At 36.1% G+C, this 23,159-nt stretch overlaps 2 protein-coding genes across 3 annotated transcripts in view; one reads left to right on the forward strand and one right to left on the reverse strand.

The window, feature by feature from the left end:
- LOC129245675 (uncharacterized) overlaps positions 1 to 8,027 on the reverse strand; it is a 48,056-nt gene extending 40,029 nt beyond the window's left edge. The window contains exons 1-3 of one of the 2 annotated variants that reach the window (XM_054883996.1): positions 7,853 to 8,027; positions 7,144 to 7,516; positions 6,847 to 7,019 (exon numbers count right to left, since the gene is read on the reverse strand). In XM_054883996.1, coding sequence (XP_054739971.1) covers positions 6,847 to 7,019; positions 7,144 to 7,216 — 246 coding nt within the window. In that variant the 5' untranslated portion in view covers positions 7,217 to 7,516; positions 7,853 to 8,027. Of the gene's footprint in view, positions 1 to 6,846; positions 7,020 to 7,143; positions 7,523 to 7,852 lie in introns of those variants that run through there. The other variant, XM_054883997.1, reaches the window with a different exon arrangement.
- Positions 8,028 to 11,997: 3,970 nt separating this feature from the next.
- LOC129244529 (thioredoxin-related transmembrane protein 1) lies at positions 11,998 to 18,082 on the forward strand. Its single transcript, XM_054882206.1, has 4 exons — positions 11,998 to 12,477; positions 14,816 to 14,977; positions 15,055 to 15,229; positions 15,948 to 18,082. The coding sequence occupies exons 1-4, from the start codon at positions 12,251 to 12,253 to the stop codon at positions 16,479 to 16,481; spliced, it is 1,098 nt and encodes a 365-aa protein (XP_054738181.1). The 5' UTR covers positions 11,998 to 12,250; the 3' UTR covers positions 16,482 to 18,082.
- The last annotated feature ends 5,077 nt before the right edge of the window (positions 18,083 to 23,159 follow it).

The following is a 23,159-nucleotide window of genomic DNA, read 5'->3' on the forward strand; positions in this document are numbered from 1 at the left end:
TAAGAATACACACAGGCAATTTAATACCGTTGCGGTGAATATTTTCATACCGCAAGGCACACATTAGGGAAGCTGAACGAGCTCGAATAGGAGCTAATGCCACATCCACCATACTCTCCGGATATTGCACCTCGTGATTATCACCTTTTCCGTGGACTTCAATCCCATATGAGTAACAAGAACTACTCCTCAAAAGAAGCTATAAAAAGGGATATCGAATCGTATTTTGGCTCCAAGGACAACAAATTTCTGAGCAGGGAATTAAAAATTTGCCTAAACGTTGGGAAGACATTGTAAATAATGAAGGAAAATAAATTATTGATTAATAAATACTTTAAACATCTTTTTTATTAATTTTAAAACCACCTTTAAAAAACGCACGGACTTATGGACTGACCTGATATAAGGCAAACTTTAAACGCGTTTTTCTCAAAATGGTGTTTTCAAAGTCGGTGACCAACATTGACCGATTAGCCTCAAATTTTAACACGAGATTCTTAAATATATATTTTTAGTAATTAATCGAAGATTTTTTTCTCACCGATAAATAAAGGTTGGCAAAAAAGTCTTGCAGTATTTTCGCAAGCTTGTCTTTGCAAGCGCGTAGTTCTAGTTGTATTCGTCGCATCGGTTCACGCTAGAGCTTTTTGGAAAGCTCTTTTCACGTGCTAACACGTGTTTGATTAATTATTGTTTGCTTTTAGTCGTTCGTGAGTTATAGCGTCGCAAACATGGAGCAAAATAAAGAGAAAATACGGCATATTTTATAGTACTACTACGATAAAGGCAAAAATGCATCTCATGCTGCCAATAAAATTTGTGCAGTTTATGGGCCCGACACAGTTTCCATTTCCACCGCACAACGATGGTTTCAACGTTTGCGTTCTGGTGCAGAGGTGATCGAAGATGCGCCACGGTACGGAAGGCCTGTCGTCGAAAATTGCGATAAAATCGCTGAATTGATCGAAAGAGACCGGCATAGTAGCAGCCGTAGCATCGGCCAAGAGCTGGGCATGAGTCATCAAACCGTTATAAACCATTTGAAGAAGCTTGGATTGAAAAAGAAGCTCGATGTATGGGCGCCACACGACTTGACGCAAAAAAACATTTTTGCCCGTATGGATGCATGCGAATCGCTTCTGAATCGCAACAAAATTGACCCGTTTTTGAAGCGGATGGTGACTGGCGATGAAAAGTGGGTCACTTACGACAACGTGAAGCGCAAACGGTCGTGGTCGAAAAGCGGTGAAGCTGCCCAGACGCTGGCCAAGCCTGGATTGACGGTCAGGAAGGTTCTTCTGTGTGTTTGGTGGGATTGGCAGGGAATCATCCACTGTTTTGAGAAAGCACAATTTTATCAAAAAAATTTATTTCGTGTATTCCTTCGATTAGATACTAGGTTTAACATTACTTTAACGAAATCTGTTCGTTTTTTTTTTTTTTAATTTCAGAGGATCCAGTTCAGAGATATAGTGGTCATCGCAAAGCGTCTTTTTTGAGAGGAGCTCCCGGAGATCAGCTGTAGCTCCTTTCCAAATAAATACTTTTACTAATCTAAGTTTTAAAATACAGTTAAAAGATAACATAATATGTGTACACATTTTTAGATCAATAAATTTAAAAATTTTGGTAAATTCGCTTTTTTCGGCCTTCTAACTGTATATAACCCCTTAAGGGGACCATGCACATGTAAAGTTAAACAGTTAAATGTTGCAAAGTAAAACAAGTGGTCTGGCCATTAATTTGTAACTTTAGAAATAGCAATGGAAACTACACTGTTTTCGCATTTTCACGGTTGGCTCCAGGACCGAGCACGGTTCCGGCTCTAATGGAATCCAACGGGACAAAACTACACTTTGTTCTTGGAATGTACGCATCTGTGTTTCAAGCGGAGGTGTATGCTATTCAAGAAGCAATGAACTTTGCTGTGGAAAACAGATCTGTATGTGTCTGCAGCGACAGCAAAGCTGCGTTCATGGCCTTAGACAGCCCTCCAACCACTTTAAGGGTAGGTGAGTCCTGTAAATCCAAGCTGAACTATGTCGGAATTTTTCGAGGTAATTATATATAATATATATAAATATATATGCACCAAAAGACCAAAGGGGCGGTCGCCCCTCGGCAGGTAACGGTAAACCTCCGAGTGTATTTTTGCCATGAAAAAGCTCCTCATAAAAATATCTGCCGTTCGGAGTCGGCTTGAAACTGTAGGTCCCTCCATTTGTGGAACAACATCAAGACGCACACCACAAATAGGAGGAGGAGCTCGGCCAAACATCCTAAACGGATATAAGCATCAATCACACATACTCTTGTCACGGCGTCATCTGCATGAAAACTCAAAACACTGCATTTGGAGGCTGTATATAATTTTTGCTTTCACAATTTAATTCGCGGCACTTCGTTTTGATTAGTTTGTTTAGTTTAAATCTCACAAATCACAATATTACAGAGCCATTCACTGAATTTTCAAAAGCATGCAAGTTCTTTTGCTTTTGCTTGTTTTGTATTGTTAAGAAGCTTACCGTAAAACTTGTCGAAATCGCGGAAAATAAATGAACTGTTGTCGAAAGATGCCAAATGTATACTCAAGGCGAATCTATTAAAGATAGCAACGGCAGACCAGCTGATTTACTTTTTTCTCTCGCCGTGTACATCCGGATGTCAGCGTAAAATAAAATTACTAAAAGCCGTTCTGTTCGCACAATTGACGACTGCTCAACGAATGACGACTGCTCGATCTAGACGACTGCAATGAAAGTGCTTTATATATACCCGAACAAATCGAAGTCTGAGCAAGTAATTTGTACGGAACGATGCTAACGGCGATACTTTATAACTGTCTGGACGTCTTGGTATCTATCAAGGGGCATTTATTAGAGGTGGTTGTACTAGACCAACAACAATGTTTTGTGCGTTTGATTGTCACGGCAAAGTATTCGAAAAGTAGAAAAAAAAAAATTAATTCGCCTTGTTTTATTCTGTGCTGACAGCCACAATGACACAGGGAAAGAAAAAAGACAAATCAGCTGATTTACCAACATCACCTTTAATAGATTCGCCTTGGTATCTATCACTTTGTTAACCTTGGGTGTGCACAATACAATGATTTGAAGACAACTGAAAATACTTATTACCTGTCAAACAATAGAAAAAAGTCCGCACAGTTATAAAGACAAATTATTTCTACCTGCTGTTTACACGGAACAGTTTTGCAAATCCACAATTCTCTCACGGTCTTCGTCACTGTCTGTGATAGTCCGAATACAGTAAATTGGCAAATGATTTGAGGTAACTGGCGAATTTGGCGACGTTTCGTTGTAATTCGTAAAAGAAAGCAAAACCCCAACACAAAAGAGCGCGAAATTCGGAGAAATCTATTTTAATTTGGAGATTTTGTTAAGTTTTATGAAAATATTATTATAATCTACGCTTCACTCAAATGTATACCCAAACGAATCGGAGTCAGAGTTAAGGGGTAACACCACTGTACACGCGTAAAATAAACACGATTTTTAAAGAATTTTTTTCTATAGAAGGAAAGGGGAAACAATCACTCTGATTTGGGAAGTTATTACTTATATACTAAAATACAAAACTACAAAGTTTGATCGAGAAATTGTACAAAATGGCGGCATTGGAGACATTTTTGTAATGTGGTTTCTCTTGAAGGAGCTCCGCGGCACGCAGCACAGAGGGTGCAAATTTTAATCTGGAACAAAGAAACATTTTGTTTCTTAATCTAGATAAGAATAGCTAGAGAAACACGTAGGGGATTTAAAAAATATTTATTTTTGTGGAATTAGCAAGCATTTGAAGGAAAAAACTCTATTTTGGACTAAAAAAACGGCACTTAAATAATTATAACAATCGTTTAAATTAATCTATCGAAAATCCCCTACGCTCTTCTCTTAAGAAGGTTATTATACAGACGTAGTGAAAAACCTGATTCAAAATATTTAAAATTGTTTGAGTTATGCTGCGTGCCAACTTCAGAAAACGTGTTTTGAGAAAAACGCGTTTAAAGTTTGGAAATTTGGAGAAGTCGTTAGGTAGCAGTCACTAACGCTTGGTTAAAAGCTTAAAATATTTATAAAATAGACTTCGGTAACGTATGAAACTTTTTGTTCTGTATTTTAAAAGGTTCAAAGAATTTTTTAAGCTTATAAAAAAAAATCAATTTTTTGAAATTTCTACAGTGGTGTTACCCCTTAAGGACACTAACGGATTTTGCAAGAATGCACACGGCGAAAAAAAATTGTACATAAATAAAACGCATATTTAGCGCGCCCTTTCTTTCATAAGCCTAGAAGAATAATAGCACGATGTATACAAGGCAGAGCTATGCCCAACATCTAACCATTAACCGACTCTCAGCGATTTTGAAGGAATCACCTAATCGATTGACAGCGCGGGTTTATTTACGAAAATACTGAGCTTGTGTTGGTGATATACAACAAAATCCACATAATATCCGTTAATGTCACTTCGTTGCTGTTGATGTCTTCTGCCCAAGTCACGCGACCGCCGAAGAAGCAAATGCAAAGTACGTTGGATTTCGAAAGATTGGGAGTAGGCGTCTCTTATAACATAACAACAGCAAGCAACCAGTTCAATTTCTTGCTGAAAAACGTACATACTACCTACTTATCAACACTTATGCATATCAACATTTCATAACTATGTACATATGTATATTCATATTTGTATACATTCATGCATCAGTGAGTAAACCAAAGCCATAACTTCACAATTTATAGTGAGTTGTTGTATAGGTTATGTGTGTATGTAAATAATAGTTTCGTGTTACTAAAAGTATGTATAGTACAGACTTCAGCAAAATGCTATAAATAAACGAAATGGTTGAAGTCTCTTTGGGCAAAGAACGTGAAAATGTTACAATTAAAATAAATTCAAAAACTTATCCAGTCATTGAAGCATTTCCCTAAAAAACGGTATTTTGAATTTGGAATGAAGCTAAAAGGCGTAATATGTACTCATATGGTGGAATGCCCTTGATAAGGGTGTGATCGCCAATAAACTTGATAAGGTTCAAAGACTATCATCTGTTCTTATAACCGGTGCTATGTCAATCACACCACCGAAAGCATTATATGCGACATTAAACTTCCATTCCGGTAGATCTGTAGACAAGATATATCGCACGCAGGCGGCAATAAGGCTGAACAGTCTAAGTAAATGATCAAACACGGATTACGGTCACGGTAAAATCCTGGCTGGCAATTTGAGGCTTCCCGGACTGCTGGACTATGCACTCACGCCTATACCTGTCATTCTCTCTTCAAGAGAAGAGTGGGAACGGAACCATGTAAGAACGATGTATACACAGATGGCTCAAAGCTCGAGGGCTGGTGAGCAGAGTTGTATACTCCGAATATCTGGTGATCTCCTTCAATGTTCGGCTCCCCGACTACAGTAGTGTCTTTCAGGCTGAACTGATGGCAACAATGAAAGCCGCCGCGACACTGGTACAGTGTGATGCGATATCCAGAAATGATGTCTCCATTTTCACTGATAGCCAAACGGCGATAAAATCCCTCACAAAGCAGTCGACAACCTCCAAGGTAGCCATGAAATGCCGCATATGTCTTAACGAGATGACCGAGTCATTTCACCTAAAGGTAACATGAGTTCCTGGCCATCGCGACATCGCCGATGAACTAGCGAGACTTGGCACCAAGACTGATGAGTACATGGACAATGACATAGGCATTCCTTACCAACATAAATCGTAACAACTGCGAACGAAAGATGATGGAGTAATGAAACCACATGGAGAATCGCCCGACAACTGTGTGGCCGGCTCTTAATGCTAAACGCATAGAATCTCTGCTAAGCCAAAATAAGCATAGTCTTAGCACAATGATTTTAGTCATAACCGTGCACTGCCTAATGGGTCGACACGTCCATAGGCTGGGTGTGCAAACACATGACTTCTGTAGCAGTTGTCTAGATGAAGAGGAGGAAGAGACAATCTCTGTGCCATTGTCCTGCTCTATCGAAACGTAGGTTTACTATTCTAGGTGGAAAATTTTTTAATGAGTTGAAAGATCTCAGTTCTGCAGAAATCAGAAATATTCCAAAATTTCTGAAAAGCACACACTGCTTTTAGGTGAGATAGGGACAAGCTCCCCACGCGGCATCACAATAGGCTACTATAAGCCTGAATGTGTCCCACAGGACAACCGCTTCAACCTTACCTAACCTAAAAGGCCACTGTAAAATCAGCCAGTTGTCCTAGAAGTGAAGTTTTAGATTTTTGATACAAATTAATTTAAAAAAATCAATTTAGCATGTAACTTCAAGCACGTTGTGGAGTGATGCCGTAAACATAACGGAATAGCCACAACATTACAGCAGGTGTCGATTAGTCATGCCATAACTCTGAACAGCTGATATTGAAATAGAATGACATTTTGCAATAAAATTCCTACAAACACCAAATCGTGATCGATTCGCACCAGTAGAATCGATAAGATAATCAGACTGCATATACATAGATATTATTGCTTATTCCGAAAGATCAGCTAAAATTGTTAATAAATCTACCTGTAAAAAATCTATAAATCATAGGTATACAAAATACAAAAGATATGGATGAATGGTAAAAGAAATTGCAAACACCGCAGTTGCATATAAAAACAATCGAAACACGAACTGAAAGCCCTCTTATCACGTTTTAAATAGTCTTTGTGTTGCAGCCAACTTGCGTTTCAGTATTCAGTTTATATAGCGCATATAAGTATGTATGGATGTGTGACAGGACAATAAATCGCGCATGATATATTTTTTGTGCATGCTTTGTATAAATGCTTGGAAACTTACATCGCATGTACCGTTTGTCTCCAAAAATCGGCGACGAGTTTCATTTCCTTCAGTTTGGAGATATTTTGTAAACTTCGCTCGTAAAATATGTTTACGCACCAACCAGTCGGTGCGCCAACCAAAGACCAAATTCTGGAACTCTTCAAACAGAAACTTGCCGATCAATTCGATTTCTGAAAACAAAAACAAAAAAATTCACATATTAAATTTATCATTGCCAGTACATAATCGTATCAGTCCACGTAATACGCCACTTTGAGTTTGTTCAGCACTTTATTCTAAACATTTCTCGCTTACCCCATTCTTCAGCTTTATGAGGTTTTAAATTTTTTTCATTATTTGTCACACTTTGTCCCTTTTGTCCACTCATTGTAAAATTATCACTTGATGCTTTCTCAAATCTTAAATCCGAAACAATAATAAAAATAGTAGCACATACAAAGCGTACAATTACGTAAAAAAACCGTTTATTCACTTCAAAGTTCGTTTTAGCAATGACAACTACTGCGTTTGCTGTTTTTATTTACACTTCTTTATGCATTACGGTTTAATGCAGCAGCGTCGGTGGATTCCCCGAATTACGAAAGCGCTTTGTATCAAGGCACATAACAGATAGCAGCGGTAGAAGAAAAACAATAACAGCAACGTATTTTGTTTTTGCTTTTGAACTCTAGAATGGCGAAACCCCAGAATGATAGAATAAGAGATTGTGCCTTCCGAATTCATATGGCCTCTGGTGACGATACAGCATCTTGACTGCGCTTTGTATGTGTTAGTGCAGTCGGGTGGCGTCGTGTCACACATACTTGTTGTCGGTAAAAATCAAAAATTTTAGATATTAGCGTCAAGCACCCGACACGCACACATATAAAGTTCTTGTCAAACAATGCTTGACCGGACCAGAGGCCAATAGTGACGTCAAGCTGCGAGAATATACACACAAAAGGAAGGGAAATTGCTTGTTTGTGAACAGGATGAGTAGGTGAAAGCAAGAAATTATACGCACGCACACACATTCTTGGTGTGGAGTCTTCCGCTTAAAAATGTAGAAAACCCGCATTTGGAGGTATTTTTATAATTTGTGCTTTCACAACTTAACTCGCGGCACTTCGCTTTCATTAATTTGTTTAGTTTAAATATCATATGTAAATCACAATATTACCAAACTACACTAAGCACTGAATTTTTACAAACATGTGCTGAATCTTTTTTTTTTTTTTTGCTTGTTTTTTATTATTTGGTGCTTATCAAAATCACGAAAAAAAATCGGGTTCTCTCATAAATGAGACTTTGGCATTCAAATTTCAGTTAAGGCGTCTCTTGCAAAATCTCGGGCAAACCCATACCAGGTTATAGCAATGCGAATTGAATAATATAGGTGGCGCCTTCCCAAAACAGTTGCTTTATTTTTCACGATTTTGACAAATCTGACATCAAACAAAACAAACAAAAGGAAGAGAAAATACATGTTTATGAAAATACAGTGAATGGCTTGGTAGTATTGTGATATGTGAGATTTAAACTAAACAATCTAATCAAAACAAAGTGCCACGTGTTGAATTTTGAACGTACAGAAATTTAAAAAATACATCCAAATGCAGTTTGTTTGCGTTTTTATGCATTTTTATATACAATTTCTTGTGTTTCGTAGTTTCTATTGCTTTCGCTTGCTCTTCCTCTTTACAAACATGTAATTCCTCTTCCTTTAATTCGTATATTCATGGGCTCTGATGATAGAGCGAATCCGAAAGGCGCGACGATGAATTCTAATGCTGAAAACAGTGAACGACGTAAACGCAGTCCCCTGTCAGCTGTTACGATCAAACTAATGAGAACCCCATGTAAATGAAAAATTCCTTCCTTCCGTATCGTAGTATCGTAGATTTTATTTCACGATTTTTAAAAAATCCCGTAATACCGACTCAGCCGATTGCTTTCTCACCACACAGTGTTGCCAAGCAGTATATTTCGAAATCATTTACAAAATAAGCTTAGAAAAATTATAATTTTTATTAAAATAACTTAAGAAGATTGTTGATTATAGATAAATGAACTATTTGCATTTGTTGGTTTTTGGCTTTGGTTTATTAAACAATGAAAAATTGTAACTGATAACGCGGATGTGTGAAAAAGTGTGTAAGCAAAAATATCAATGGCAACATTGTGTAGATACAACCAAACACATACACACATAGACCGATGTATTGTGTAAATATGTAATTAAAGGAACGCCGTTGTTCTCGGGGGTGAGTTTTTGTGCACGGTAAGGGACTGCGTACGGTGTTCACTACTTTCAACATAACATCCTTGAGGTGATAGCACTAGTACATAAATAAAATTCACATACATTTAGTAGATGCAAGGCGACTCTACACAAGGTCACTAGACAGCTACAATATTTACATGTCATCTGTTTTGGTTTTTCAATTTGGTGGTTTGAATGTCAACATTTCAATCAGAATGTAAGCAAACAAACGAATTCACACCACCACAAAAAATTATGTTAGGTGTTCTAGTAAAAGCATCTTATATCAATATGCCTTGGTTAGTTATTTAATTTTGTTTCGTTTTATTTGTGTTTGCCCCATTTTGACTGTTGGTCGGGCGAATCTATTAAAGGTGGTATCGGTAAATCGGCTGATTTGTTTTTGTTTTTTTCTTTCACCGCGTTCATGTGGCTGTCAGTCCAGAATAAAACAAGGCGAATTCATTTTTTTTTTGTTTTTTTTTTTTTTACAAGAGTAACAATTATAAATAACTGTCACACGTAAGTACTAAGCGCTGGCTGCCAGGGCCTTCGTCTTAAATTCATTTTTTGTTTTGTACTTTCCCACTACTTTGCTTTGACAATCAAACGTACAAAACGTTGTTGGTCTAGTGCCACCACCTTTAATGAATGCGCCTTTGCTGTTAGTTGCTCAATTCTGTTTCGATTTATTTGTGTTTGTCCCATTTTGACTCATATAGCTGAAATTTTCCTAGGGCCCATTCACGATAGTCTCTTTTGCAACATTAATATTTAGGTGGAGTATTACTGAGTGAAGTTGTCTTGTTGAACCATTTTGAAAACGAAATTGTTATTTCAAGCTTTCATACGGTTAGCCAACCCCATCATTATTCAACATTAAAAACATTATTCACCAGATATTGAGAAAAAGGTTATTTTATTTGATAAATGATTCCTTATTTGATAAATGATTTCCAAGTTCAACGAAGCAAAATGAAATATTTTTCAATACATTTTTGTCCGCCTGAGAACTTTTGTGTTATTTGTTTATTCCGGATTCAGTCTAGAATTAAGAGAATAAATCACGATTTATCCAGAATAGAAATAGAAATGTGAAAGAATACAAATTTATTATTTGTTTACAAACACGTTCCTTTAGATCCAGCTAATAAGATTGTTAATTTTTCCAGATCCTAGGAAGAATGAAAATAAAGCGTTAGGAATATCAGATAACATTTTATCCGGGACGTTCTAACGTGTAAGTAATACGATCTGTTTATTTCAAACATTTGGAGTTGACAAAGAAATGCAGCCATTGAATAACTACAAAAACAACTACACTGCCATATATATCATATGAAAACAATATAATAATTTAATTATTATTATAGTTATCGATTTTATATAATCAACTACTTTTTATCGAACAATTATCGGCATGCAACTATCACCCCATTTACACGATGTCTCCACTGGAAGGGAAACATTTTGTTCGGGGGTGAAGGACGGCCGCGGAAGAGGGAAGGGAATTTGTCTCCTGTACTGGCGACACGCTTTGTGCTTCTTATTCGTATTTCCAATCTTAAAGCAATTTTTGACAGTTGCTTCATTTGTTTTCTTCTTCTGTGGGAGAAGGTTCTGAGTTATGTGTTGGTTTTCAAGCAAACGGAAGATAACAAAGATGACAAACATCCGAACACTGCTTGGGAAATGCAGGATTATTTTTGCTAGTAAAGTAGGTATAATTTAAAATATATAATGGGGCATTTTTATGTTGAATTCTAATTTTACCCGCATTTCTAGATACTCAAGTTAATTTTAAGTTAATTATTTATGTATGAAGTATTTTTAATTTAATTTTTTTTATTCAAGTATAAGAATTTATAAATATATTTCAATAAAAAAAACAACAAATTATTTATTATTTAACCAGTTTGCATTTTTCATTCATATATTTAAGAAACTGTTGTCGAACGCTCTCTGCTTTACATGTAAGCGCGTGCTAGAATACATCCGAACCAGACGATGCTAAAGTATTAATATAAATGTCAAAATGTTGCCGAAAACAATTTTGCCCGTGTGTCCGCGAATGAGACATGAAAAGAGAAATTCCAGTGTCTCCCTTCCAGATGTCTCCGTGTGTAAATGGGGTGTATCCCAGTTCCCATTGACCCGATTTACACGAGGAGACATCTGGAAGGGAAACATTTTGTTCGGTGGTGAAGGACGGTCGGGGAAGAGAGAAGGGATTTTGTCTCCCGTACTCGGCGACACGCTTTGCTCTTCTTATTCGTATTTCTTATCTTAAGCAATTTTTGACAGTTGCTTCATTCGTTTTCTCCTTTTGTGGAAGAATGTTCTAAGTTACGTGTTGGTTTTCAATCAAACGGAAGATAACAACGATGACAAACATCCGAACGCTGCTTGGGAAATGCACGATTATTTTTGCTAGTAAAGTAGGTATAATTTAAAATAGTTATGGGACATGTTTATGTTGATTTCTAATTTTTCACTGCATTTCTAGATACTCAAGTTAATTTTAAGTTAATTATTTACATATTAAGTATTTTTAATTTAATTTTTTTTATTCAAGTATAAGAATTTATAAATATATTTCAATAAAAAAAACAACAAATTATTTATTATTTAACCAGTTTGCATTTTTCATTCATATATTTAAGAAACTGTTGTCGAACGCTCTCTGCTTTACATGCAAGCGCGTGCGAGAATACATCCGAACCAGACGATGCCAAAGCATTAAATGTCAAAATGTCGCGGAAACATTTTTACCCGTGTGAACGCGAATGAAACATCAAAAGAGAATTTCCAGTGTCTCCCTTCCAGATGTCTCCTCGTGTAAATCGGGTCATTGCGACGCTGTGTTGGAATTCCACACGAAATACCCAAAGAAACAAAAACGGTAGAAACCCACACATTCGTCATTTTTTCTGCTTCATGCAGACGAAATTTTTTCACAACGTTTTTTTTTTATTAATTGCTGAAGTTAAGTCAAAATTTTCTATTTGCATGAATAAGTCAATGAAAATAAGAATTGAATTAGAAGTATAAATATTTCATAGTGAACAATAATTTATAGATTGTGTGCAAACAAAGGTGGATAACATACGAGTAAAGGAAGAAAGAAAAAGTAGATAGCCAAACGCAAGAAGAGCCATAATGGAGTTACGTACACGTTCCAAGCCAAAGCTGGCACGGAGTTGTATAAATTTATTTGCAGTTTATTTGGTTATTATGTCAACATTCACCGCATTCAGCACATTGAAGGCACATGTGGATGAATTGACCATAGAAGAAGATTCCTTCGGGCAAACAACAACTCCATTGATAGAGTTAAATGAAGACAATTGGCAGTTAATGCTTCATGGGGAATGGATGGTGGAATTGTAAGTTGCCTACCAAATGATGTTGTATATAAAGATGCATTGACCTCCTGCATTATAATACATCTGGTATTGATGTTTTACAAGCTGGAGTGAGTGCACGCAGTCAGGGTAGCAGATGTCGGAAATGAATGCTACGTACATATGTATGTACCTGCATGCACACATATAATACAAATGTGCGTGCTTTTACATACACACACACAACTTATAGGTTACATTCAATAGTTTGCAGCCGGCAGAAAATGCAATGCCTGAATGTAGCCTGACATTTAGACGTCTAACCGCCGGTGTCTAGTGTCTAGAATTCCATATATAATTCATTATTATTATTATTATATTTAATTACCACGTCACTACTACTTCAATCCTATCATGCGCATACATTTTTTTGTACAAACTTGATGTGTATCTTTGTTGTATTTTTTGCCAGATTGTGATTCATTTGTAAATTGATTTGCGGGGTTGCTTTCATATGTACATATGTATGTATGTCGGCTGCAGTTGCTAATAATTATGGTAATTATTTAGTTTGTGGCCCGTGTGCGAAAAGTGGTAAAAAATAGTCGGTATGGGTACCAATCGACACGTTTTGCTCCAAATATTAATATATTCTTTTAAACCGTTCAATAGTTATTATCTAACAAAAAACTGTTCCGAAAGAAGGGTGTTGTTTTTTGTACATCTTTCTATTACGTAGTCTTCCGCTTGTTTATTTTATTTATAAGGTGTCTACAATATTAGGCGCGAGATTTATGTAAATATAAATTTGACGGTGAAATTCATGTTAGATATATAAATCAGGTCTTGTGTTCATTCTGTCATTAAAAAAAAGTAAATCTATTAATTCGTTTTTATACATGCATATAAAGATACTAAATTTATACATATATAATAATGGGTGTACAATCACAGGTAGTGGTCCACATTATGGTATCAAAATGGCACGTAAGTGCTACTTGAAGTCTAGCTGGGGTACTCTTGCCATCTAACCTACCTACCTATGGGTGTACAATATAACCAGGACACCAAAATCCAAATGGGCGTTCCCATCACCTCGAACGTGACAATCGTATCCATTCAAACTAAAAAAAGCGTCTCAGAGCTTAAATAGCCCTATAATTGGTGCTAAAATTCATTAAATCGGGAAATTCTGGGCCAACAATTCAAGCGTCGATATCAGTGAGGCAATATTTCAGTGTGATTAAGGATTGGTGTGTGCACGGTGAATGAATAAAACTTTCGCATCACCTCCAGAAAGTTAGAATCTAATTGAGTTACCTATGAAGAAAAGAGTAAGTCACCCCTTAGGGAAGCTGTAAATAAGTATAAAATGCACCTGCATAGAGATCCGTAACGTTAGTAGACAACAGTGACAAATGTGTTTGCAAAAGACAGAAGAGAACAGAAAACAAAACATTCACAGGATTCTATGAGCTTTCTCAAGATGGTGGCTTAATAAAGAAGTATAAAATGGCGTCGTCTGCATTGAGATCCGCAGCGTTAGTAGACAACAGTGAAAAATCTGGTGTTTACTAAACGAAGAAGGCAGAAACAATTTCACAATGGCGCAAAATGACATCCTGCGTCAAGCAGTATTAAAGCAACCAATAGCAGACAATAATGCAGATCTGCTGAAATGAAACAACAAAAACAATCATCACAAACAAAAGAAATTGCAACGTGACTGTCGACACGATTGGGCACCCCTCTAATTTCAAAGGGGAAATGTCTGACTTAGTAGACACATCCATGTGCCCTAATATGAGAAACAACAAAATTACAACAGAATTATCCTGTACAGTCAAATAAAAAATTAAATGAACTAGGAAAATATTAAAGATTTATTTATTTAAATCATAGTAGCTGCAAAAAATATTCTGAGCGATCACAGAGTCGTTCAAAAAGTTTTAAGGTCCTTCGTTCCTAGAACTGTCTTGAAAATGTATGGTGTTGCGAGATGGACTTCTTAAAAAGCGCGCAGTCGACCAATCCCATTTTATCTGTTAAGCGCTTTACCCGATTAGACATCCTAAAATTTTAGTTTTCAGGGAGCGAAATTCCCAGAAATATATTTTCTAGACCAAGGCGATCAGTGACTGGCAGGGCTCGATGAACTGCTACAACAACAACTTTATACTTTTATTATAACTTTTGAATGATAAAAAGAATTTGAATATTAATATTCGGTCCAAAATGCGTCGATTGGTATCCATATCGACTATTTTCGAACAATTTTCGCACTCGGGCCGTAAACTAGATAATTATCATGGTTAAAATTGATTGTTATAATTGATAAAATGTTAAATTGAAACAAACATTTATTTTTATTTCACTTTAGCTTCGCTCCATGGTGTCCCGCATGTAAAAATCTCGCGCCTACTTGGGAGCGTTTCGCCAAAACGGCCACGGATCTACGTGTGAATGTGGCCAAAATCGATGTTACCACCTCCCCTTCGTTAAGTGGGCGCTTCTTTGTTACTGCACTACCTACAATCTATCAGTGAGTTCAGGCGGCGCTACATACGCGAAGTACCATTAAGGCGATCAATTTTCTATTTGTTTTCTTTTGCATTGCAGTGTTAAAGCAGGCGAATTCCGTCAATATCGGGGCTCCCGCGATGGCGATGCCTTAATGTTGTTCCTGAAGCAAAAGCAATGGCAAAAAATTGAACCTATTTCAGCTTGGAAAAAACCGGACACCATCCATATGTCGATATTGTCATATTTCTTCAAGTTGTCACACACTCTGAAGGTGAGTTTGGTTTATGGATTTGCGGATTGATTGAACAAGTAAAGTGGCAAACGTCAAAATACAAAACGCGAAAATCTTTGCGGGAAGAAAAGAATTCAAAATGTCTCTATTTGAACTTGGTTTTGCAGTAATATTTCCAAAACCACATTTTTTAGTTTTCAACCTCGATTTTTCATCTTCTAAAATCATTGAACAGCGACTAACCGCCTGTTCATTCAGAATTAGTTTCCAGACAATCGCAAAATAAATTTGTTAACCACGAGATCTTAGATTCTTTACGAGGTTTGATCTTCGACCGTATGGTATTCTGTGCCCTTTACTCATCACAGTACCTCATCCAGACCCAATTCCTTTATTAAACTCAGAATGGAGTTGGGTTGGATTGAGCGTATGCGCCTTTCTTCTGGCTGCAGTTGGCCAAGATGTCTCACACTGCTCCCCGCTATAGCGCTTCATTCCAGAAAAAGGTGCATTGGAGTACGAGATCTTATCTTACTATTTTTTTGTGAAATATAATTATTTGAATAGTTACAGAGAGAGATACAACAACCGGACATTTTCGATTTTTTCCTTCCTATACTTGTTTTTTTTTTTCGTTCTCATCAAGTAAATGTGTTTTTTAACAACTTATTGAATCATTCTGTATGACAGCCTTAATGTCCAAGCATCATTATAACCAACATAATTCCTTAACTTATGTAATTTATCGACTTGATAGGACGTCAATATACATCTACAAGAAAAATACGGCCTTCCAACCTGGGGAGCATATGCGCTATTCGCCATTGGCACCATTTTCGTGGGCGCTGCTTTGGGTTTGTTGCTCGTTTGTGTTGTTGACTTTTTATATCCACCAAAGAAATCGCAACGCCAAAGTTTCTCCGAATCCAAAGAGAAATCTGCTGGATCAGATGCCATAGAAGACTTAGCTGCCGACGAAATTGAAGATGAAAACGATTTGGCCGACGAACAGGGCGATGACGATGATGACGACGAGGACGATGACGAGGAGCAGGACAATGAGAATGAGAATGGCGGTGCTGAGGATGAAGACGATGCGGATGGCACTTCAGAGGGTGAAAAAAATTCGAACGCCAGCGAATCGGATGAGCCGGAGAGTGAGAAGGATGCCAAGAAGACGGCTGGTGATGACGGCGCACCGACACAAACGAGTATTAAGAACGATAACAAGGATGCGAGCAGCACTAGTCCGGCCGAGGTGCGCAAACGCAAGCCACGAAAGGCCGATTAAGGGATTGGCAATAAGCAGAAAACTATGCAGAAAATTAAGAATGCTTATTAAAAATATATATATTCAAATAAAATTTATTTAGCATATGGAGCTTCATTTGAGTGGCGAGAGCGCAGCTCCTGTTTTCACCATAGTAATTCTAATTTAATTTAACATTTCGATTTGTATGCGTGCGCTGGAGAGAATACGAAATTGGCATAGGTTTGAAAATGATTTGTGATTGGTACGTTGAATGAAATGAGTTTCAATATGCAATACTGCATTTCATAAATTTCATGCCGACCAACTATTTCAGACTATGCAATGCAAAATAGCTTTTTATGTGCACACAAAATATGTATCTACGCGGTAATATGCAATTTTCAAACGATCGAATCATTGGTTGCAAAAAAGCTGAAATGCGTGTTGTATACGTAACATAACTGTACATCTATCAATGCTTTGAATTTTAATCAATTGTCAAACTCGAACAAATTAACTATTATTGCTAATACTCGTACAACGCACAAACCTTAATTGTATACTTTTCAACTTAAATATCATTGAATGTAATTTGAAACATGATTTTTCACTAATCCTAATTTGCGCCTGCAGCGTTTTAGTTTCCTTCAACATCTCAAATAAATAACATATTAAATTGTGCGAATACATTAAACAAAAAAAATAATTGCCTTATTTAAAAATGGAACATGAACGAGCTATGTACGAAAGCAGGAAACGAATACATTCAAAATGCTTAAGAACTGACAAGTTTTATAGTAGTTTTAGTAGTTGCAGCGGTGTACTATAGCAGATAATTAACGAAATGGAAGGCGTACGCGGCGAAGCAACTGCAAGCTTAATAATCACATAAATGAGAAACTGAAAAACTACCATGTAAAAAACTATACTAATTTAATTTAAAACTAAACAAATTATGATATATTCTAAAATGAAAACGAAAAAAATACTTATTGTGTAGTAGAGGAAGTCTACATAACTGACTGTTCATTAACTTTTAAGGATGCTGCTTCCGTTGCACCATTCGCAGATAGTCGACATGCAGACTTCTACACTTTTTTTTGCATTTTTGCGTGTTGGAATTTGTGTACTTGAAGCTGAGATTTCGTGCTTAACCAAACGATTACACCATCATCACCACTTTATTGTGCATTACAAGCAATTATTGATCTTTTTTTCATATATGTACGTATATACATATAATTTTTTCACTTAATATATTAAATAAAATTTATTTCATTCTAAAAAATTCTGACTTGCTTAGGAATTTGTATTAAAAAAATTAAGATATTTACATACATTTTTCGTGTACTAAAGTATTTTTTCACTTGACAACTCGAATTTGGCGACGCAGTGCCCCAAGTCTTAGTTGGAGTTGTTGAGTCTCGACTGTATTCTGTATTTCCTTTTTTAATCTTTAACACTCCAAAAAGAAAGTTGATTTACGCAATTTAAACGATAACGAAATTTTCAAAATGTATAATCTGTATAAAATATGTTTTGCTAAAAATGTACAACTATTTTAATAAAAAAAAAATAATTTTTCTTTTTATAATTCAACTTAAGCACTAATTTAAATAAAGGTTTCTTTTTTTAATATATGTACGATGTGTATTTTATTCTAAACATTTTATGTGTATTTAAATTTTTTAAAAATGAAAAAAATAAATAACTCCGCATTTCAAATGTACTTTTTTTTAAAATAAATTTAAATTAAATAAAAGAAATTCAAATTAGTTAAAATATTTGGTTGGAGGGAAAGTGCTGTCAAATTAAAAAAATTTTTTGAAGTGAAACTTCTTAGGCGTCGATAGACGAGTGAGAATGGAGAGTAAAATTTCAAGGCCTCGCAACGTTTTGGGCATTTTCGTTCCGCAAAAGAGAAAAAAAGATGTAACGTAGAGGAAAAGGAGAGTGAGAGCGGGCTTGTTCGAGGCACGTAATAAAAACGGCAATAGTGCTGCACTGACGGCAATTTGCAACACTGTTGCAATTTCTCAACTAATAAATACTTTTCTGATGTTCGGCAAAAAAAAAATGTTTAATGCCGATTTATTTGTATTCGCGCGCAACATTTGCCGAATTTTTGACACTTCGATCGTGATGCTTTTGATAATGTTTCCAGAATTTTGCATCAAACGTGATACGTCCACAAAATATGCAACACTGCGGTTGTGATTGAAGCTCGAACAAGCCCAACTATACCTTATATATATCTTAGATACACTTGAGGCTACTTTTCCTGAGTTTTTCCTTGTCGTTGCTAATTTCTAGTGAGAAATAACACTGCCTACTTTTTGGCGCTTGTTTGTTGGTGCAAACTTGTAGGAAATATATTTTTGGTGCCTACTGTTTGGCGCGTTTTTTGGTCCCATTTTTTTGCGTTTTTTTTTTTTGGTGCCTATTTTTTGGCGCTAATTTCCGTTTCCTGGCTAGTGCTTGTGCGTACTATAAATTGCTATCCATTCCGGCGTCGGATTTATTGGTATTGTCTTGCGGTAATTTGTGCCGTTGCTGCGGTCCTGAAATCGCTGCGATTGTGCGAGTGATAAACGCTCGGTGTAGTGCGCGTTGTTGCCATGGTTTGTGTCCGGCGTTTACCTACACCGGTCGACCCTTCTCCGTTTTTTGTAAATTTTGTCTATTTGTATTCTCTGCAAATGTTGTGAACTTATTTAGATATATATTCTTTCTCTTTCTCTCTCGCTCTCTCTCATTCTCTCTCGGGTCTCTCCCTCTTTCTTTGTCTGCCTTGAAAGTTTCACTTCTGTTATATGTACTACGCTACACGCCCTTTTTTTTAATAAATTTAAATTAAATAAAAAGGAGATCAAATTACTTATTGGAGGGAGGTTGAGCTGGTACATAAAAAATGTATTTTGGATGTTTACTAGAAATTTGTCTACCAAAAAATTTAGTTAGAAGCGCATGCGATTTGAACAATTTCTCATAAACAGACAAAATAGAATTAATATTTTAATATTATACAATATTTATTATTATTATTTATAGGGGATATATACAATATAATCCTAACTTAATTAACAATTAACAAATGCATAGAAAATGCCTCCATTTGTAAATCGCTGGGGTCCTCTTCCTATTTGTGGCGTGCGTGGAGGGTCCTACAGTTCTAAGTCGACTCCGAACGACAAATGGTTTTTTATGAGGAGCTTTTTCATGGCAAAAATATGCTCAGGGGTTTGCCATTGCCTGCCGAGGAGCGACCGCTATTCGAATAAACGTTTTCCACCATTTAGTGTTTCATGCACGGAGATTCGGATTGAGATATAGTCCATTGACTCCCGTCGTTTCTGGGACCAGTCCCAGGAAACTTCAACACACACCTACTTCTCAGCCGGAAGAAAAGGCGCATACGCTCAGCCCAACCCAACTTCACCTTCGTCTTACCGAACTAACTGGGTTTCGATGAGGTATTGTGATGAGTAGAGAGTCGAAGTGTATCCAGTCTATCCAGCTCAATAAATATATGTATTCATTGCTGGTTATTGTCTTTGGAAGTAAAACTTGCAGCAGTGCTCAATCGACTCATTGTATAAAATTCGCACTCCATGTGAATACCTGAAGTTCTTTTTTGGTTTACGAAGTCAAAGTGCAGGACAGTTGAAGAATATTGAGGTGATTGAATGAACACAAGCACTCTGGCTCTGGAAGTATTCTATGCGGTACCAGCTGGTGATAGCAGAGGAAAGATCAGACGGAGAAGGACTTGGTTTCATTTGGTGTATCCAACTGGCGCCGGTTGGAAACGTACGGAAAGAAACACTGGTGACCAAAATCGCGCCAATCAAGAATAAGAAGAAACACGCACCAACCCATTTGGCAACGACGACCGCCCGCCCTCACCCTTTACCAAGCAAAAATCGGCACTTCATCCCGATTGTCTCTTTTGTACTACAACACAATGTAATCTGGACATTATAATGTTCATATTTTCATCTAGTCGTCCGAAGGATTATGTGCCTTCTCGTTCAAAAATAAAAAGTTTTTATTTCAATTTTGCAATATATTAATTTTTTTAGAGTTCATTCCTCTTTTTATTGGCGCTTTATTCAGTTTTTAATTACAATTCATTTTGTATGTATATTTAGACCTAAATAAAGTATACTAAATTACTTAATAAGAATTTTACAGTAAATAATTTTATCATATCAATTTAAAAAAAAAATCCCCAGACTAGTAAAAAGCATAAAATGCGAAAGTTACATATTTTTACATAAGAATAAATGAAACCAAAAGAGGAGCTGGTTACCAAAATCAAATAAATTAAACATAAAATATTTTTTATATGTTATTTTTTTATTAAAATAAAACATCAATATTAAAAGTAAGAGTAAAAATTAAAAAAAGAAAAAAATCCCTGCAATTTCGTTTAACTACAGCTAAGTTGTTTGTAAGTGTATGTGTGTGGGGGTGTATGAGCCAAATCGTTCAGTTTTATGCCAAATCTCAACTATTTCGATTTGTGGTGGTAAAAGTGCGTATGTGTATGTATATATGTAGATATTACATATATATTTGTATATACCTGATTTGCATACTGTTATATAAAAACGTAAGTGCTGTAATTACAATTACAAATGTAAATCATTGTACTGCAGTTAAAAACATTACTTTTTATTGATGTAAGAAAGTTTAGCTGTTACTGAGTGAGAGCTTAGATATAAAAAAAGTGACCCTGCCTGAATATTACTGTGTTTGTGCGCCATTTTCAAGCACATTTTTCCCCCAGTGGCCTCTGCTGGTCTCCTCTTCTAAACTAGGGTTTTCGACCTTCTTCTTAATAACGAACACATTTTAAGCATTTTAGTCATTTACCTTGTTTTCGACGAATACTTTACTCAACAAAATACTTTCGCACGATAGTGGAATTTTCAAATAATAAGTAATTAAAAAACAAAAATAGTTTGCTTCAACAAGTCCATCTCACAACAACAATTGTTTAGTTAAAGCTGCGCTTGGATTTGCCTTGCAATTTGTGTCGTCGGCGCCTTCAGTGGATTACTCCTACTTTGGATAACTCCGCTTCCACTATTGCATGCTTTGCTCGAGTACTGTTGTTACTTCGTCGTTAGAGTAAAATTGTTCGATTGGTTGCAAAACCAAAACGTTCTAATTGCGTAGACTCGAATGTAGTAGACATTTTGTCGCAAATCCTGCTCCTGTTCGGCGCAATTATGCGATTATATATAATTGGCGCATATATCCGTTGTTAGGTGTTTGGCCGAGCTTCTCCTCCAATATGTGGTATGCGTCTTTTTTTTCATAAATAAAGGGATTTGCAGTTTTATGTCGTCTCCGAACGACAAATGGTTTTTTATGAGGAGAATTTTCTTGGCAGAAATACACTCAGAGGCTTGCGCTATGGTCTGCGGAGGAGTGTCAGCTATAAGAAAAAACTACCTTAGTGTTTCATGCCTGGGGTGTCCAACGGTGGTCTTATCGAATTGCAGTCACGCACAATCCATTCGGCCACGTCGCATGCATTTATAAATACGAATCTGCCGATTTCTATTTTTTTCACCTCAAATAAAAACTCATTTCCAATCTTCTTTTATGCATCAAATTAACATCGCTCTTTCAATATCGATTGAAGTACCTCACTGTTTGCGCACATTTTCTCGTTTGAGAATTATTTAAAGCCTCTTTTGCTTACTTCTTTTCTACACCTTAAATAAAAGTATTTCTTCATTCAAAAATTCCTTTCCTTCCACTCCACTCTATTTGCACATTTTCTCCTAAAAAAAATCAGTATTTGGGCCTCAAGCAGAGCACCACTTTGGCGGGGTATTCCACTATATTTATACTTCGATTAGTATACAGAAAATGTTAATAATTTTAATTTCAAAGAAAGGCCGCCCTCAAGTGAAAGATAACTGTTTCTATTTCTATTCCTTTAGAAATCCTTTCAATTCTTTACCTCACAATTTTTTTTAATATTCTCGTCATTTTTTTCATCTTATAGCTAACTTTTCCTCTCTACAAATAAATTTCACACTCTTTTTTTATCGACATCAGCGTAATTGCTCTCTTTCTATTGCGATTTTGTCTTTCTCACTCATCTCTTTGCTCGCTTACATCAGTTTTCTTTTTATCATTTACTGCTTTTTGTTATAAAATTATTGACTATTGTGTATTTTTAATATTTATAGTTTTTGTTTTAACGGCACTTGCGTGTGAATCAACTGTTCAAAAACTGTATTTTGAAATAAAAAAACGTCACACATTATCAATCTTTATAAAAAATATTTAAATACATATTTTCAAGTATGTATGTATGTAATAATTACCACTGTAACAATATTTTTTCTTTTTTTTTTGTAAGTATTATAAAAAATCCCTGGCTATTGCATATTTGGTCTATTGTAATTGGGTGTATTCGGGGGTTAGTGTGGGTGATATTGTATGGGGTTCAGGGTAAGGGGTAGTTATGTTGGGTAGGATATTTAAGGTTCGGGATAATTATGATATTTGTGTAAATATAGTTGCTCTATTTATAAAAAATATTTTGATAAAAATTGTACTATTGCAGTGTGTGGAGGATACTATTGGGGAGTTATGCATTTTAATGCGTGTTGGGATATGTTTGTATGTGTATGTGTTTACGGGTTTGTGGGAATGTGTTGTATTGTTGTGATTTTCAAATACTTCAAGTAA

This window comes from Anastrepha obliqua, chromosome 4 (genome assembly GCF_027943255.1).
Source record: "Anastrepha obliqua isolate idAnaObli1 chromosome 4, idAnaObli1_1.0, whole genome shotgun sequence".
Classification (NCBI taxonomy): Eukaryota; Metazoa; Arthropoda; class Insecta; order Diptera; family Tephritidae; genus Anastrepha; species Anastrepha obliqua.